This window comes from Neltuma alba, unplaced genomic scaffold, assembly GCF_004799145.2.
Source record: "Neltuma alba isolate B1F8T4 unplaced genomic scaffold, ASM479914v2 tig00011962_pilon, whole genome shotgun sequence".
NCBI classification, from domain to species: Eukaryota; Viridiplantae; Streptophyta; class Magnoliopsida; order Fabales; family Fabaceae; genus Neltuma; species Neltuma alba.
Window position 1 is genome coordinate 38,659 of NW_021636540.1, and position 15,661 is coordinate 54,319.

General features: G+C 38.2%; 3 protein-coding genes across 4 annotated transcripts; 1 reads left to right on the plus strand and 2 right to left on the minus strand.

Annotated features, from left to right (window-relative positions):
• Positions 1-677: 677 nt before the first annotated feature.
• Positions 678-4,046, plus strand: LOC114720029 (cAMP-regulated phosphoprotein 21). The gene is made up of 4 exons (XM_028905619.1): positions 678-929; positions 2,191-2,809; positions 3,261-3,540; positions 3,757-4,046. The coding sequence occupies exons 1-4, from the start codon at positions 818-820 to the stop codon at positions 3,805-3,807; spliced, it is 1,062 nt and encodes a 353-aa protein (XP_028761452.1). The 5' UTR covers positions 678-817; the 3' UTR covers positions 3,808-4,046.
• A 1,428-nt stretch (positions 4,047-5,474) lies between these two features.
• LOC114720021 (transcription factor MYBC1-like) lies at positions 5,475-9,612 on the minus strand. Of its 2 annotated transcripts, XR_003737949.1 has the most exons (2): positions 7,103-9,612; positions 5,475-6,450 (listed from the first exon to the last, which is right to left on the minus strand). XR_003737949.1 is itself a non-coding variant. In XM_028905607.1 (1 exon), exon 1 carries the CDS (start codon positions 8,738-8,740, stop codon positions 7,817-7,819), a length of 924 nt encoding a protein of 307 aa, XP_028761440.1. In that variant the 5' UTR covers positions 8,741-9,612; the 3' UTR covers positions 6,956-7,816. The 2 variants fall into 2 exon arrangements, 1 of the variants encoding a protein (XP_028761440.1); XM_028905607.1 differs by lacking the exon at positions 5,475-6,450 and having other exon boundaries at positions 6,956-9,612.
• A 2,153-nt stretch (positions 9,613-11,765) lies between these two features.
• LOC114720020 (G2/mitotic-specific cyclin S13-7) lies at positions 11,766-14,543 on the minus strand. Its single transcript, XM_028905606.1, has 9 exons — positions 14,381-14,543; positions 13,908-14,055; positions 13,733-13,784; positions 13,396-13,638; positions 13,184-13,309; positions 12,842-13,090; positions 12,584-12,742; positions 12,321-12,502; positions 11,766-12,216 (listed from the first exon to the last, which is right to left on the minus strand). The coding sequence occupies exons 1-9, from the start codon at positions 14,418-14,420 to the stop codon at positions 12,063-12,065; spliced, it is 1,353 nt and encodes a 450-aa protein (XP_028761439.1). The 5' UTR covers positions 14,421-14,543; the 3' UTR covers positions 11,766-12,062.
• Positions 14,544-15,661: the final 1,118 nt, after the last annotated feature.

The window sequence follows — 15,661 nt, forward strand, 5'->3', positions numbered from 1 at the left end:
CTTATCAATTGTTATTTTTTAATTGTTTATAAGTTGTTTTTATACGGATTACATAATATTTTTGCGGTGACTATTTTAGATTTGTTCATTTTTTATCTCTTATGATTACAAAAAACATTTTTTTTATCATTGTTTCGTCATTTTTATATATTTTCCTCACATAATTTTTATTATAAATTTTTATATTTCCCATATTGTTAATTTTTAAATTAAAAAAATTAAAAAAAGAGAGATAGGATGTCCCTGTCCTGTTCCAATTAGAACGGGACAGGACACAGGACGGAAAAAGCTGTCCTGTTTCAATTATTGGGATGAGACTAGGACGGGGTTGTCCCTGTCCCTGTCCCGTCCCGTGAACACTCTTAAATTTAACTTTAAATTCATGATAATGCTAATTTTCATTATTGTCATATTATTTTTTTAAAAAATATTTTAATGGAATTTTTTCAATTAGGTTCGTAGGATTTTTTTTTTGGCCTGAAGATTTGTAGGATCAATCCTTATCCCTTGGCCCTTCAAACTACAATCACATTCACCAAATTTTCGCGCTAACAAGAAGATAACGCGGGGACCCCTCGTCTTTTCCCATCGAAGAAGCGAGGCGGAAACGATTAGGGGACATTCTTTGACCAAATACAACATATAAAATAAATTAAATCTTTTTCCTTCCTGGTGAGGAAGAGATAAGTGTCTATCTTTCTTAGGCAGAAATCCTTTTCTTCCTCCCGACCTTTCCTTCCCTCGTTCAGAGCGAGGGATTGATAGAAAAGAAGGGGAAGAAGTTTCCGGATTGAATTTTTGGAGATTGTTCTTAGCCATGGATTCTTCATCTGTTTCAGTCGATGGGACTTCTGGGTTGAAAGACAAAGAGTCAATGGTTGACCCCTTCTTGGTTGAGGCTCTCCAAAACTCTCGTCACCGTCTGACTAGTCAGTACCCCCTGCACCCTTTTCTGTTTCTGTTTAAATGCCGTATTGCGGGCTCTGTTTTATGTTGTATCTGACTTGAGGTTTGGGTGTTTGGTTATTAGATTGCCCCGATTTGTGGGCTTTGTGTGAAATCAATGTTGCCAATGACTTGAGCTTTCGGTCTCTCCCGTTTTTTTAATCCTTTTTCTTTTCTTGATTGTTGTCTTTGAATAGAATATCGACTTAGATTTTGGTTAAGATCCCACAATCTTGTTGCAACCATGTATTTGTTTGATTATGTCTGATCTGGAATACTTCCGATGGTTGTCTCTGCCCTTTTGATTAGTACTGTTAGTATAAAATAGAGAAAGAGAATCCCGAATTCGATGTTGAATGCTGAGCTTGCTATTGTTGGGGAATGCAATCTTATCCTCAGGATCAGAGAAGCTTCAGAGATTGTTGTTAGTATTAAAATTTCTGGGTGACTGAGGACTTGGACGTCCACACCGTCTAGGATATTACTTGATTAATGTAATTCAAACCCACTTTAAACACAGCATTTAGAGCTTAATCATCCAAAAGATACAATGTTTACCTTTCACGATTTCCGAATATAATTTTTGATGAAATAATCCAAGAGTTGGGACAGAAAAGAGAAGTTTGATGTTTTAACATATTTTGGATTTTGCTTTTCCATTTTTAATACTTGGAAACTTGTTATGGACTATATAAATTTTGTTGATGGATTTCTTACTGAATACCCCATCTTGAAATATGATTCACAATACACACTGTTAGCATAGTTCATGGCAGCCGGACAATGATAACTTGCAGTCAATTTGAATTAGAATGTGATTAGAAAATAGTGACTTAAGGTAGCCAAGAATTTGAAATTGTACAAGAATGCATCTGTTTTTTGTTTATTAGATCTCTGCAGACTGCCTTGCGGTTAAATTTTGTTTATAGAGAAATAGAGCATGCCTTGATTTGTTTTTCTTGTATATATTTTAATAATATTTTTAAGGCCTTCTGGCTTAGATATTCCGTATATGACTTCTTGTTGAGCTTCTTGCCTTCCAGGGCTTTGTTGGATTTTTTTTCCTAAATCATTTCTCGTATTGTCATATACTTAAAGTAGTAGTCCTTGCACGCTTAATCTTCACCGGGTAATTTTGATGTGGACTGTGTTACGGTTCTTTTCTTATGATATTCCTCATTCTTTTAATACATAAATCATGGCATTTGTTCATTGATTATGTACTCATTTGTTCCACACGTCTAGTTTTGCGGATGGAACTCGACATCCAGAGGTTTCTGAATAATGCTGATCAGCAGCATTTTGAGTTCCAACATTTCCCTTCTTCTTATCTCCGTCTGGCAGCACATCGTGTTGCTCAACACTATGGCATGCAAACAATGGTTCAGGATGGTTTAGACGGCCATGGAAGTAAAATTATGGTGAGAAAATTGGCAGAAAGCAGATACCCTGTGGTTCGCTTATCTGAAATACCTGCCAAACAGCTAGAAATTGATAAACCTGAGCAGATTAAAATTGCCATTAGGCCGAGACCCTGCAGAACCAATGTAAATGAAGCCAATGAAGCAGGGAGAACAGGAAACTTTTTGAGAAGCATGGAAGAAAGGAAAGAGGAATATGACCGGGCACGAGCTCGCATCTTTAGTATCTCTAGAAGTTCTGATTTGAATCATACACCATCACAGATTCCATTGGATGGAAGAAATTCTTGTAAGAACAAAGATGAAAATGAAACTAGAAGGAATTCCATAGCGGATTCCGAAAAATGCAATAGTGGGAGGGACATAGGTTCTACTCGAGTTGCCATTTTCAGAGACAGGGAAAAGGATCGTAGTGATCCTGATTATGATCGTAGCTACGGAAGGTTAGTTCTGCCTCTGCATCTTGTTGTTTGGTAGTTTGCCAGACATTGATATCACGGTCTAAATGGGCAAAACAATGCTTGGTTAGCCTTTTTTTTTTTTTTTCTGTGTTGTTTGTACTTGAAAACCTTTGTTGTGTCTGTATAAGAATGCATTTTGGTGCTGTACTTCCGTTTATAGACTAATTGCTATGATATAGTGCAATTGAAGGATAAAAAACATAGTTATCATGTATTGTCTGTATACGGGAGGGAGGAAAGGAGAGAGATTTCGTTGTATCTGATGGGAGTTGGATTCCAGTACTTTTGTAGAACTTTTTGTGTTAAAAGATGTGTTATGTTTCTTCTCCTTTCAAGTTTTTGCCACTATCTGGCAGCTGAAGTGGTTCAAATTGGGTTTATATTTAATATGGCACGAGTTTATTCATCTTGTTGAAACACATCACTTATGCAGGTATGCTAGGAGCACTCCAAACGCTATTCTCAACTTGGTGCCCTATAATTTGCCAGAAGTTCAGCCTTCTCTTGCTCAATATGAGCCCACTCTTAATCAGATGGGTCATATGTCACAAACTCAAGCTTCACTTGGCTTTGTACCCCCGACCAACCCCGTAATGAGTCCCTTTGCCGCAGGAGTGAATCAGTCATCCGTGAACGCTGCTTACCTACAGTGGCCAAGTGCTGCTATGATGTACGCCCATACATATGACCAGTTTAGACATGCGGTTTACCAGGTAAGCCAGTGTTAATTCTATTGTTTCATTATGCTTGATGAGTTATTTATGTCTTTAAGCTTTGAAATGCCAGGACATCTTAGAAAATTGAACTGTCTCGCTATGCATTATTCGGATTTTGTAGCTTAAGGCCTGTGTGTTTTAAATATGCTTATTCCCTTGTGAATTCATTGCTGGATCCTGTGGGTTATATCTCTTTCCCTTGTTGATTTGCAGGCTCCATTTGGTCAGCAACCACTGAGTTTTGACTATGCTCAGAACTACTGAATATTAATTGGGTGGGAGGAGTTATTGATTTGCATGCACCAAGTTAGCGTAGCTTCAGGTTTAGGTTGATTTCTCAGTTCTGTTGTAGACCCTTGTATCGGTTGTAGCAGTTTACCTTTCTGTTTTCAATTTTGATGGTTATAGCTTAAGCATTTACGTTCATTGTTTCTAGCGATGCTCTTCAGGTTTCCTTGAAAGAAAATTCAAACGCCCTTTAAAATATCAATTCACTTTCTCCAGAATCATGGTTTCGTCATTATTTGTTCATACCTTTTGGCCAAACAAAAGGGTATTTATTCATACGAAGTTAACAAAATGCATTCTCAAAATCATAATTATAAATTAAGTTTAAAATTTATTCTTCAAAAATAGCTAATCCAAACGGGTGTCAAAATCTGGGAACGAATGGAAGGGGATGGAGGCTTTCTTGTAGCCCCTTGGGCGTATCCGGTGATTAACACAAACTATACAGGTCATTTTTCAACTAATCTTTACACGCGCTCATGCACATAACCAAAAAAAAATTTAAGAATAATAAATTTTTCCAATGATTTTGAATATTATCTTAATTGACCATATTGAATTATAATATTGTATTGATGTATATTTTTTTTACTATTTTTATTAAATATGGGAATTATGCATATAATATGCAATACTCTTTTAAAATTATCAAATATTTTATGCTGAAATATTTTTTTAGTCTTTTACCTTTACACAAGATTTTATTTGATCCTTAACTTTAAAAAATAAATTTTAGTCCTCTAATATTAAAACTGTTAAGAAAAAATGATTATATTAAGCTACTGAATGCTGATAAAATATTACTAAATAGTAACAAATTAAGTTTAATATTCAAAACAACTATGATTGTTACCAAAAATCATTATTTAAGATTAACAATTTTAAGATCAAAGGATTAAAAGTATACTTTTTAAAGTTAAAAGATCAAAGTAAAACCTTATATAAAGTTAAAAAAACAAATATATATTTTAGTCAATATTTTATTAAAAAATTAACAATTAATTAATAATATATTCTAAAAGAAATAGCAGTACAGGACAGGGGACGGTAACACAGAGGAAAACAGTAGTGAGGAGCGGAAAGGCTTAAATTGTGGAATTTAGTCAATGGGAGTCAGCCAATTCGGGCGATAATATGGTTGGGGGGCCCACACACCGGCAGCAGGCAAGGGAAGATTAAGATTACGGCGCATGCCACTGGATTTTTTTTTCCAGCCAGAAAGTGGCCGTGGACCGTGGTGTCAGCCTGCGTTTGAATCTGCATGATTACAATGCTCCTACTCCTGCTCTTTGATCCGGTTACTTGCATCCCATTTTCATATATCAGGAAGTACATTAAATTGATAAAATTGTTCCTGTTTACTTTTATTGAAAAAAGATATATGCTGTACATTAATCTTATTTTCAGTGACTTATATTTCTAAATAATTCCTTTTTGTTATCTTCCCTGCAATCTATTCTACTGGCCTATCTAGAATTTAAACACCTTTCAGTTTCCTAGTGAAATTCTCGAGTATTTTGTTTCTAAGATTTAATTATATTCCTTTCCTAGCCTTAAACTTTTATTCTTTCTAAAAAAGGTTTCACACGAGAATTTATTTAACACAACAAAAGTATTAATGGAACCAAATATGTAATCAACATAATGCGGTCTGTTATTAGCATGCAAACCCAAAAACATACCAGAACATACTACACTAAACGAGTCATGACATTGGAAATAAACGCCTGGGCAGCAAGTGTGTAGAAACGTCATATTTTTTCGCTCTCCCTCTCATTTCACGCCACGTGACGCAGCCATTAATTCCTTCCTTGCAGTCAAAGCGGGCAATGATTCCGTAAAATTGGCAACATTTCACATGCTCTTCACATTTTTAGCCCACTACCTGTAAATTTGTTGCCAAAGCCAGGTGATTCTACTTCATGGCGATTTGTTTGTCTACAGCCCCGCCCACGGCTTTTGGATTATTGCAGTTAATTACTTAATTCACTTTCGGTCACCCTTGAAAAGGCGATCTCTTGTTTCTCTACAAGGTTGGATTAAGCTTAACACTCATATATGGATCTTCAGGCCGCTTAAATATTTCATGTACGTGCTTGTTTGCCTGTACTCCTTATCCGGGGTTGTTTTGTGCCCCAGAAGGTGAAGCTCCGGCCATCCTTCGTGGCTTGAAACTAGCTTGGTCTCGTGGCTACAGGAGGCTCGTTATTGAATCTGATTCTTCAACTCCTTTGGATGATGGAATTAGCTCCCTACTACTAGAAATTCTGCATTGGCAGCTTAAAACTATTTAGATCAATTTCTAGAGGATCTGAATATTCTGCTGGCGCTTTGGCGCCTTATGGTGCCACCACTAGGCGTCCCAGATGGTAACAGGGATGACATTCAGGTTCATGTAACTGGGATGAACTCCCTTGTGCTTTCTAGTTAGTTAACGGGCGCTTTCACCCTCTTCGTTAACCTCTCAAAGATTTAACTGAATTCGAGGATAAAGAGACAGCAACTTTTTGTTGGACTGATGCACAAAATCAACGGTTAAAAAATTGTCCACAGCAAATTCCCCGCGTTTTCTTACTTTTCTTTTCGCTCGGTCGCCATTCTGCAATTACTGAATTAGCGCTGAAGAAACAGAATAACGAGTTGGATCAAAGAGAAGATTGAGGAAAACTCTGGCACGAAGATAGAAGTAGAACCATGAGCTATAACATGACTAGTATCAAAATCAAAGACTGCAGAAAAAATTAGAGTACGGCAACGATCAAATTCCTACAACAATTCAATCGGTGTTTAACGATTCTGTCTGCTAAAGGAGGGAATGTTGCCAGTCATCTAAACAATGACTGTAAAATCCAGTTAAGTGAAACCAATGATCCTCATTTCTTTACAGAAGTGCAAGCGTATGATACTCATGAGTGATGTAACATGGGCTGCACACTCCATCGGAGTTCCACTGATGTTGACGAAATCCAAAAGGAAAATAGAAGAAATAAAACTAAAAGTACAATGTTAGAACAGCATGTAAGGCACCAGTGAGGAAATTAGTGATCAAATGCATCATAAAATTCACTAGGAGCCTCAGTACCTAGTAGATTAGTAAAGCTAGTCAGGCAAGAAGAAATAGAGATTGAAGTAAGTACGAACTGATTGTTTTCTTTTAGGCAGGATAAACACAGAAATCATGGAAACTAGTCTATCTGAGTTCATGTAGCATAGACCATAGAGATTAACCCGAGTGGAAACAAAAGATTATAGTCTGAAAAGAAAGCCTTACATCTGACATTGAAGCCTTCTTTTAGGGTCAAAACAACGTTCAACTCACTCACTTGGGCAGGACAAAAAACCTTGACACTCAACGAGACAAGTCTTCCACAACAAAGGCTCCTGAATTCAGAGGAGGAATTCACATCCAAATGAAGCAACCGGATATGCTTCTTTGCTTTTCTAATGAGCTCAATACATGTTTTATTACCCCCTGAAGGCTCACAGATACCGAACTTGTTGCCTCAGCCACTCGCGACATGAATGCCAACATAGAACTTCCCAAGCTGGAACATTAATATGTGATGATGAACCAACAAAGAGACACAGGCTTGCAGATATTGTTGCCGCCCAGAAGGAACATTCATTATGAATGTCAGAGAATAAGCTACGACCAACAACGTAATTACAGACGTGATTGTCTACACGAAGGACACCACTGTCAAACCTACTAAAGGACCAATTAATCCCAATCATCCATTATTATGAGACATACCCGATTATCTCACCAGACCAAGACAACGGAACTATTGGATCTGCAAATAACAACTAGGCTCCAAAACCAATTAGCACCCTCCCAGCATTACCTAGAACTCTAATACAATTAACAGCTAAATAATTAAGACCGTGAACAAACTCAAACAGCGCATTATGCACCGCCACACATTAATTTCACAAGATGGTAAGAGGGATGATCTGATTACCATTACCACTATTAGCCCAAATTTCAATCATCTCCAGTGGGAAACAAAGTAAGAACCTTTCTCCCTCCAGCTGCGTTAGCCGATTCCATGTCCTCTACAGATCCAAGTACTGGGTTGTGCTGCATTGCTTGACCCATCCTATGAAGTGGTTGAGGCTGTCTTGTCAGAAACGTATGGTCAAAGCTCCCATTCGGCGGCGACCCAAAATGCCCCACTTGCCTATGATACTGCTGCTGCAAGTGGGGATGGGCAGCGGCGGCTACAGCCGCTGCCATATGCTGCTGGTGGGGATGGTGATGCTGCAGAGCCGCCGGAACCGGCACGAACGGCAAGAAATGGTCGGAATTGGACCTAGCTGCAGGATGTAAGAAATGGGGCGGCACGGGGCCGCTTGCAAAGAGATGATCAGTGGCAGGATCGGAGGAGGCGCCCAAACCAGCTCCGCCTCCACCGCCGCCGGCGCCGGCCCCACCGGCGGATAGTCCCTGCATGCGCTTCAAATAAAGTCGATATTTTTGCAAATGACTGGCCACGTTTTCCCTGGTCAACCCGTCCACACTCATCAGCTGCATTATGGTTTTGGGCACAGCATTTTTGATACCCAAGTGAGCGACGGCATCCACGAACCTTTTGTGAAGTTGTGGAGTCCAGACGAGGCGAGGGCGCTTGAGGGTACGTGCGGGCTCTTCACCGGCGGTTCCAGAACCCAGCTCGGCGGAATCGGCAAATTCAGCAGAGTTGGGTTGTGTGGGATTGCCGGGAGAAGGTAAGGGATTCGAAGGAGGTGGGGGTTGAGGGATTTGATGGCGAGGGCTGTGGGGGTTTCGGATGTCAAAAGCCATGGCAAGATCAGGCGTGATTAGGGTTTGGGAGAGAGGCATGAGATCGTCCAGGGAAGGAAGTCTCTCTTCACATCCGGAGAACCAATTCGAGTCGTCCTCCCTCATTGTCGTTCAAATCTGATCCCCAGAAAATCCAATCCACTATTTCTCTTTTTCTCTTATCCAGTCACTGGGTTGGGATGATCTGGAAAAAAGACTGGATTTTTGGATAAAGATATTGATTAAATAACTGGATGTCTGAGTTTTGACAAGGAAAGTAAAAGAATGGAAAGGAAACAGGGGAAGTGGTGGTAGAGTCAGGGATGTTATATGATTCTTGTGTAGAATCTGTGTCTGGAATTCGATGAGAATGAGAGGCGGGGGAGACAGGATTTCAGAGGAAGGTGGTGGTGATAGTGGTGACGGAGTAGGTGGTGGAGAGGGACGGGGAGTTGTAGAGGAGGGTGGAGAAAGGATCGAGGCGGATCTTGTTTTCTTCTTTTCAGCTTTTATTGAAGGTACTATTTGCCGATCATTTTTATTGTGGTATTTATTTTCCGGAATTTGAGGGGTCTTCTTAGTTCTTATTAGTAACTTTCACAACTTCAGAGTGAGGAGGGCAACATCTCTATTTTCTCACTCCGACCCCTACGGCGGCGCGTTCATTCCACGCTCGCTACTCCAATGCATTGCAATATCAATGTGAAAAATAGGCCCAATTCCATTCACTCTGCGAGATCAAAAGGCATAGCCGCATAGGTCCCACCCACGATGACGAAGATCATGTATGGAGGAGCGGCGCGTGGGGAATACATGCAAAGGAGGGAGGAAGCAGAGGGAGATGAGGACGACGAAAATGATATGTACTGAGTGGGGGAGAGATGCAGATATTCTTCACTTTATAATTTAAGGGTTTTGCTTGTTCTGTTTGCAGATAGGGAATGAAACAACAGTAAGTGGCGTCTGGCTCACAGCTCACATAGCTGTTATCCCTAATTTCAAAGATAAAGATTTTGACTTTTTGAATGTGAATAAGGAATCTGTCACAGAGGATGAACTAGACCGATACCTACTAGTTCTTTTTCCTTTTCTTTTTGAGTTACAAGCCCGTTAACTAAGAAGTGGAATAACATGTGCACCAAAAGGAATAAAAAATTGAAGAAAGAAAGTGAGGGGGGGGGGGGGTAATATTTTGGGGGGGATGAAACAGAGAGCATGGAAATGTAGGAGTAAATGGAATAGGATGAGGTGGGTACGGATAGGAGAAATGAGAGGGCGAATGGGTTGAACCAAATGTTAGTTTTTGGGGGTAAGAGAAACTGGACGCATGAAACCATTTGAATTCGTGTCTCTCCATTATTAGCTACCCTGCTTCTGCTCTCACCACAATTATTGCCCCTAGAAATCAACCATTGCAAGGCGCCCCCAATATTCTCTTCTACTGTTCATCCATTATTTCATTTTAATAATAGTACTATGGAATAAATAAATCAGCATGCTACTATAGCACCTGGGAGATTGCACCTCATTTTAGGGGAAATGATCAATCATATTTATCGTACCATGCATATCACTACTAGTACCACGTTGATGATTTTGGTTACTTGCAGGAAAATAAAATTTTGATTCCAAATATGACACTCAAAAAGTTAGTAATAATTATTATTTTTATATTTAATTTATGGTTGAAAGAAATAAAAAATGAAAATAATTTGTTAATGTAAAAAAAAATAACAATAATAAATTGATCATTTTAAAATATCAATGACTTGGTTGTGTTGTCCTGGGAGTTACTAGTTGACAGTGAGTTGTATATGTAAAAAATTAGATGGGTAAATAACAATATACTCTTCTGATTCTATTTATAAGACACTTCTAACATATTTGACACAGGTCAAAAAAAACTGTAAAATGCATTAACTCTTCATTAAAATATAACAATTTTTTAACTTTATCATATTTAATATATACACATTTTAAAAGAAATAACTACCTACACTATAATAAATAAGACAAAATAGTATATTATATTAAAATTTAATAAAATGACTTGTAAATAGAACTAAAATTTTTTTTTTCTGTGTTCTATAAGAAGCATAGGAAGAGTAGTGGGTATGAGTGGCGCAATTTTACCCCCCAAGCGGGATGCTGTGCTTCTCTGATGGATGTGAAGCGTTGATTAGTTAATTATAGCAAGTGGTGTGATAACGTAAAAAGGATCCTCATAATTTGTCATATACTAATAATGAGGGCTTTTAATTATTTGCGAGCCATCTGATCTCTGCTTTTTATAAGCCAATCATATGATGCATCCTTTCCTTTTCTCGCCGCCCAGTCAGCTTTCATCCGATTCATCTTTGACCTTTTTTTTTTTTTTAACTCTATATGTGACATGATAGTCCTGTAAAGATGACGGAAGTGTCTTGCCCTTGTGCTAGAGTCTTCTGTAAAATTGAAAGATAAAAGGGCATTTTTTTTCTCACAAAAAAAAAATTGACAACATATTTTTATTGTATTTTTTTATTTTGAATTTAGTAATTTCTTTACTTCTTTTTTAATCAGGATTCTACCTATTCTATAAAATTTCAATATGTCTTGTTATACAATCTCTTTATGATGTAAGTAACTTAAGTATTTTACTTTTTGTATGTATCAGATTTTACAAAAATTTATTTAAAATACCTTCTCGTCTACCTTTTTTCTTATTTAATAAATGGATCGCCCCCTGGAATGGACGCGTTCGAACTCGCTTATAAAAATAGTAAAAGATTTAGGTGATGGAGACTGTTCTATTTTAGTTTGCCTGTCATCTAAAGGACGCTCTTTTTTTTTTGGTAAGACAAAGATTGGATAAGGTTATTGGGCTTCTTTTATATCCATCTTGATGTCAGAGCCCATTGTAATAGAGGGCCTTAACGCACTGAAAATGACAATTCCTCCTCCCCCCCCCCCTTCTAAATATTGAGCCCATCCGCTATTTTGTGCGTACACAATTTTTTCAGATCCCTTCTGACCAATAAATTTGTTTTATGGGAGACTTTTCTACAATTTTTTCAATACGTTGCGTTGCATAGAACCAATATTTTCACTCGTGATTTATAAATTTTAACCACATTATATAAAAAAAATATTGCTGGCAAAAAATAAATTAAATTTCATAATTTAGTATCTACGTTCATACATTGAACTCAAAATCCGCATAATCCGCATAGAGTAAACATGTAATTGTTAATCATTACACACACTGATATAACCATGCTCCTTGACAAATCATCAAATAAACATTTCTTGTCTGGGGCGACAAAAATAATAGGAGCATGAAACCCAATGGGTCAATCTCACGAAAACAATGAGAATAATAATTAACATAATCTCATAAGAAAAGGCAGAAGGGCTAAGGGAAGAACAATAACAAATGGTTATTGCACATTTCAACAGTCATGTGTGTTCATCTTCCTTCTTCCCCCAAGTGTAAGAGATTCTTAGCCGGCGGCAGCAGCGCCACCATTCCTCTCTTCCCATCTGAGTACTTTCTGTACACTGCCTGCAGCTTCCCACTCCCAGCCATGGAGTGACACCTCACCAATTCTCTTGCACAATCCCTGTGTTTTCATTCATAGTATCAAACAAACCAACAAATAACATTGGTAAGCAAACATAATCACGCCATTTTAAGGTACAACGAAGTTACTTATAATACACATACATGAGTTGTTCTTCTGAATAACCCGTATGTAGACCAAGCGTCTCGTTCCAGGAGGGGCTCTTGTTCAGAGTGCACCGAGCTGCATACACTGCCGACGCCGCCACCTTCGATGGGCTGTGCATTATTATTGTCCCGTAATTCGTCAGTCCTAACTCAGCAAGAAAATGCACCGTGTTTTCCAGCTGCACAAATGATCATTAAGTTAATTTCCTTTCATATATCATGACACACTTGACTTTAGCTTCTCAAATCTCTTAACTCACCTCCTCATCTGGGAGTGATGCCTTGATAAAACGAACCAAGAACACGTAGTGTGTGGGTACTGTCAGAGTCCATTCCAGCTTGCCCAGAATGGTTTTCTCCATTGCGAGTATCTGTTCATGAGTGTAAGCTCTATCCGACAGGAAAACAAAGTCGTTAACCTGCACAAGAACGAGTTCATCTCAGTCAACTATCAAGTTCTTCATAGTTTTACGGAAGGTGGCAATACTGATACTGAAGAAGCCGGGGAAAACTCCAACCTGAGGGGGCCAGATTTCTTCATACTTGGAAGCCATGAGCATGGCGCTGATGCCAACCAGTTGGAGTTCCCTTCTTGGCACGATCTTGGTTGAAAGAAATCGATCTATTATGTTGATAGTTAGATAAAGAGTTTCCAGCGAAAGATCAAACTTGGAGTGGACATCTGTGAGCCAATCAACCAATATTGCTCTCATCTTTTCGTTAATCTCAGGCTGCGAGCCAATGTAGTCGTGAGGACGGTTCTCATTCTGCAGCCCAGACATAAGACGAATCAAAATCTCAAAATACTGTGACTAAAATAAATAGGTCACTAACAGAAAGAGACATAACATGATTGGTACCTCAACTAGCTTATAGAATTTGTAAATATCTTCAATATATTCCACGGCTGCAAGCTCATTACCGGTGTCAGCAGCATCAATATCGACAATCTGCTCCTTTGGTTTGTTGGTCACACCACATGCTGCCTGGAAGAATGTTGGGTGGTGAGGACTTGTAAATGGATAACTAACTAAGAAGTGAGTGAAAGCTAAAGGTTAGGCAATTTCTCAACCTTGCTTCGAGCTGTGAGTACTGAGGTGAGAGTGTGTGGTTTCTTCTTTGATTTTTCATCTCCTTCTTTTTTCTTGTTCGCAGCCTTCTCCTTTCTAATTTCTTCTTCAGATCTTATTTCAACAACATCTTCATTCCTGGGTTTAACAGAGACTATTTTCTGAGCAGGCTTAGGGGCGGCTCTATTAGCAACCACATCGAGAACAGGAGGAGGAGGTCCACCGACATTTGCACAAGCCTGTTTCTGCAGTTTGAGAAGCACCCCACATAATCATCAAAATCCGAAAATGAAATTGAAGAGCCAAATTTAGGAGAGAAATCAGTAATAGAGAGTTAACCTTGTTTTCAGCAGCAGCTTGGGCATTAGCAAGCAGTTGGGCACGGAAGCTCCTAAAAGAATAAGAAAAGGATGAGACGAAGTAGTAATCGAGACTGTAGCCAGCAAGCAGAAGAAAAGAAACAGAAAGAGATTAATAGATAGACCGATAGGCGTAGAGAGGGAGGGATAGAGACCTGGTGACGGGACGGTTGGGCTTGACGACTTCTATACCCCTAGCAGGGACAGGGACCTGATTTCCTATGTCGCCAAGGGCTCTGCGATTTCTTCCCTCCACCGCTCCATTCTTCTTCTGCTGCTTTACTCCTCCAACTACTGCCTCCCCTATACATGATTATCACCCCCAAACATAAGTACATTAAGAATGTGATAACTGGAACAGAACTGTGAATTACTGTTACATGAATTTCGTCCAAACCTCACTAGAAAAAGAAGATAAAAAATCGTTCTTCAGAAGAAGGGAAGGAAACATTGAACAGTAAACATGAAAAGAGGAATCAACGAGATTAGATAAATTTCAATAGAGTTGAGACCTTGAAGAATCACGTTTGAAAAGGCCCAAGAGAAAGAAAATCCCAAGTACCAACGTATCACCAAAGCAATAACCAAAGGAAAAACCCGCAATTATGGAAGCAGAAAAGCACAATACCTCTGACTGCTTGTTGTGGAACAACGGTTCTTGTCGCCATTTCGAACTTGAAGAAGTGCGAAGTACCAGAGGTAAAAGCGAGGACGACGTTTAGTGAAAAACCCCCCTCTGAAATCAGAGATTGTTCTCCTTCTCTCTTTCTCTCTCCCTCTCCTTGGCCGCTGTCTGAGCGTGATGAAGAAGATGGGACAGCGGAAAACCCATTCCTTTTGAAGCTGTGGGGGGCGACGCTTCCCTTCCAACGGTCCTATTTTTCCAAATTCTATACCGTTGGATCCTTAAAGTATAATCCGACGGCGCAGCGTGACTGATCTGTTTTAGCCGTTGGAGAAGCCCCAATGAACGTATTATATTAAAAATATATATATTTATATAAGGCAATGTCATAATTAATAAGGATAACTAACCTAAGCTAGCTTTAAGAAATGTCAATGTTACCACTGTCCCCCGATGGCACGTAGGCGGCAAATTCATCGGACCAAGTTTTTTACCAAAATACTATTTTGATTTTGCATGAAGGATAGTTTTTTTAGTTGATCGCACATAAAATATTTTATACTTAAAGAATAATATTTATACTTATTTTTTTGATAATTATATTTATTTATAATTAGTGAAATTAATAATTAATATGTAATAATGTAACGATGACTAAATGACAATTCATTAGAAAATTATACTACCTCCAATCCTAATTATAAGACCCAGTTGATTTATTTGAGGAGATTAAGGAAGTAAGTTAAGTTGGTTATTTGTAATAAATAAGTGTTGTCATTCCTAAAATATCCTTGCTAATTAAGTGTATTGGCTAGAACTATTATTATTAGAAAGACTATCTTGAAAAAAAATACATAAATATGAGAGACAAAATGGATTGGGGTCTTATAATTAGGACCAAACAAAAAGTCAAAGAGGGTCTTATATTAAGGACCGAAGGTAGTATGTCGTTGCATTTTAATGTAACTTCATTTACACTAGATCGATATAAATTTATTATAATTAAAAATTTAATTCATAAATGATTAGAACAGGAATTATCTATGTGAGATCAAATTGAAAAGACAAAACAATGAATGGCCAAATTTAAGAACTTCTTCATTTGTTAGAAATCATATTAAAAAAGTACTTTTAAAAGTAATATAACAAAATGTCACATGGACACTCAAAAAAAAAAAAAAGTCCCATTTGGAAGTTATTAAATTACTCCCCCGGTCCTTAATATAAAACCCAATTGTTGAGTTGTTTTTTGTCCTAAATATAAGACATATTTCTTATATTTAT

What these genes read in the sequence shown, in the direction of transcription:
- LOC114720029 (XM_028905619.1), top strand. Translation starts at nt 818, where the DNA reads ATGGATTCTTCATCTGTTTCAGTCGATGGGACTTCTGGGTTGAAAGAC. An exon ending in CTCTCGTCACCGTCTGACTA is followed by an intron (nt 930 to 2,190) that starts GTCAGTACCCCC and finishes CCACACGTCTAG; the next exon opens with TTTTGCGGATGGAACTCGAC. An exon ending in TATGATCGTAGCTACGGAAG is followed by an intron (nt 2,810 to 3,260) that starts GTTAGTTCTGCC and finishes TCACTTATGCAG; the next exon opens with GTATGCTAGGAGCACTCCAA.
- LOC114720021 (XM_028905607.1), bottom strand. Translation starts at nt 8,740, where the DNA reads ATGAGGGAGGACGACTCGAATTGGTTCTCCGGATGTGAAGAGAGACTT.
- LOC114720020 (XM_028905606.1), bottom strand. Translation starts at nt 14,420, where the DNA reads ATGGCGACAAGAACCGTTGTTCCACAACAAGCAGTCAGAG. An exon ending in CCCAACCGTCCCGTCACCAG is followed by an intron (nt 13,785 to 13,907) that starts GTCTCTATCCCT and finishes TTATTCTTTTAG; the next exon opens with GAGCTTCCGTGCCCAACTGC. An exon ending in AAGAAATCTGGCCCCCTCAG is followed by an intron (nt 12,743 to 12,841) that starts GTTGGAGTTTTC and finishes GTTCTTGTGCAG; the next exon opens with GTTAACGACTTTGTTTTCCT.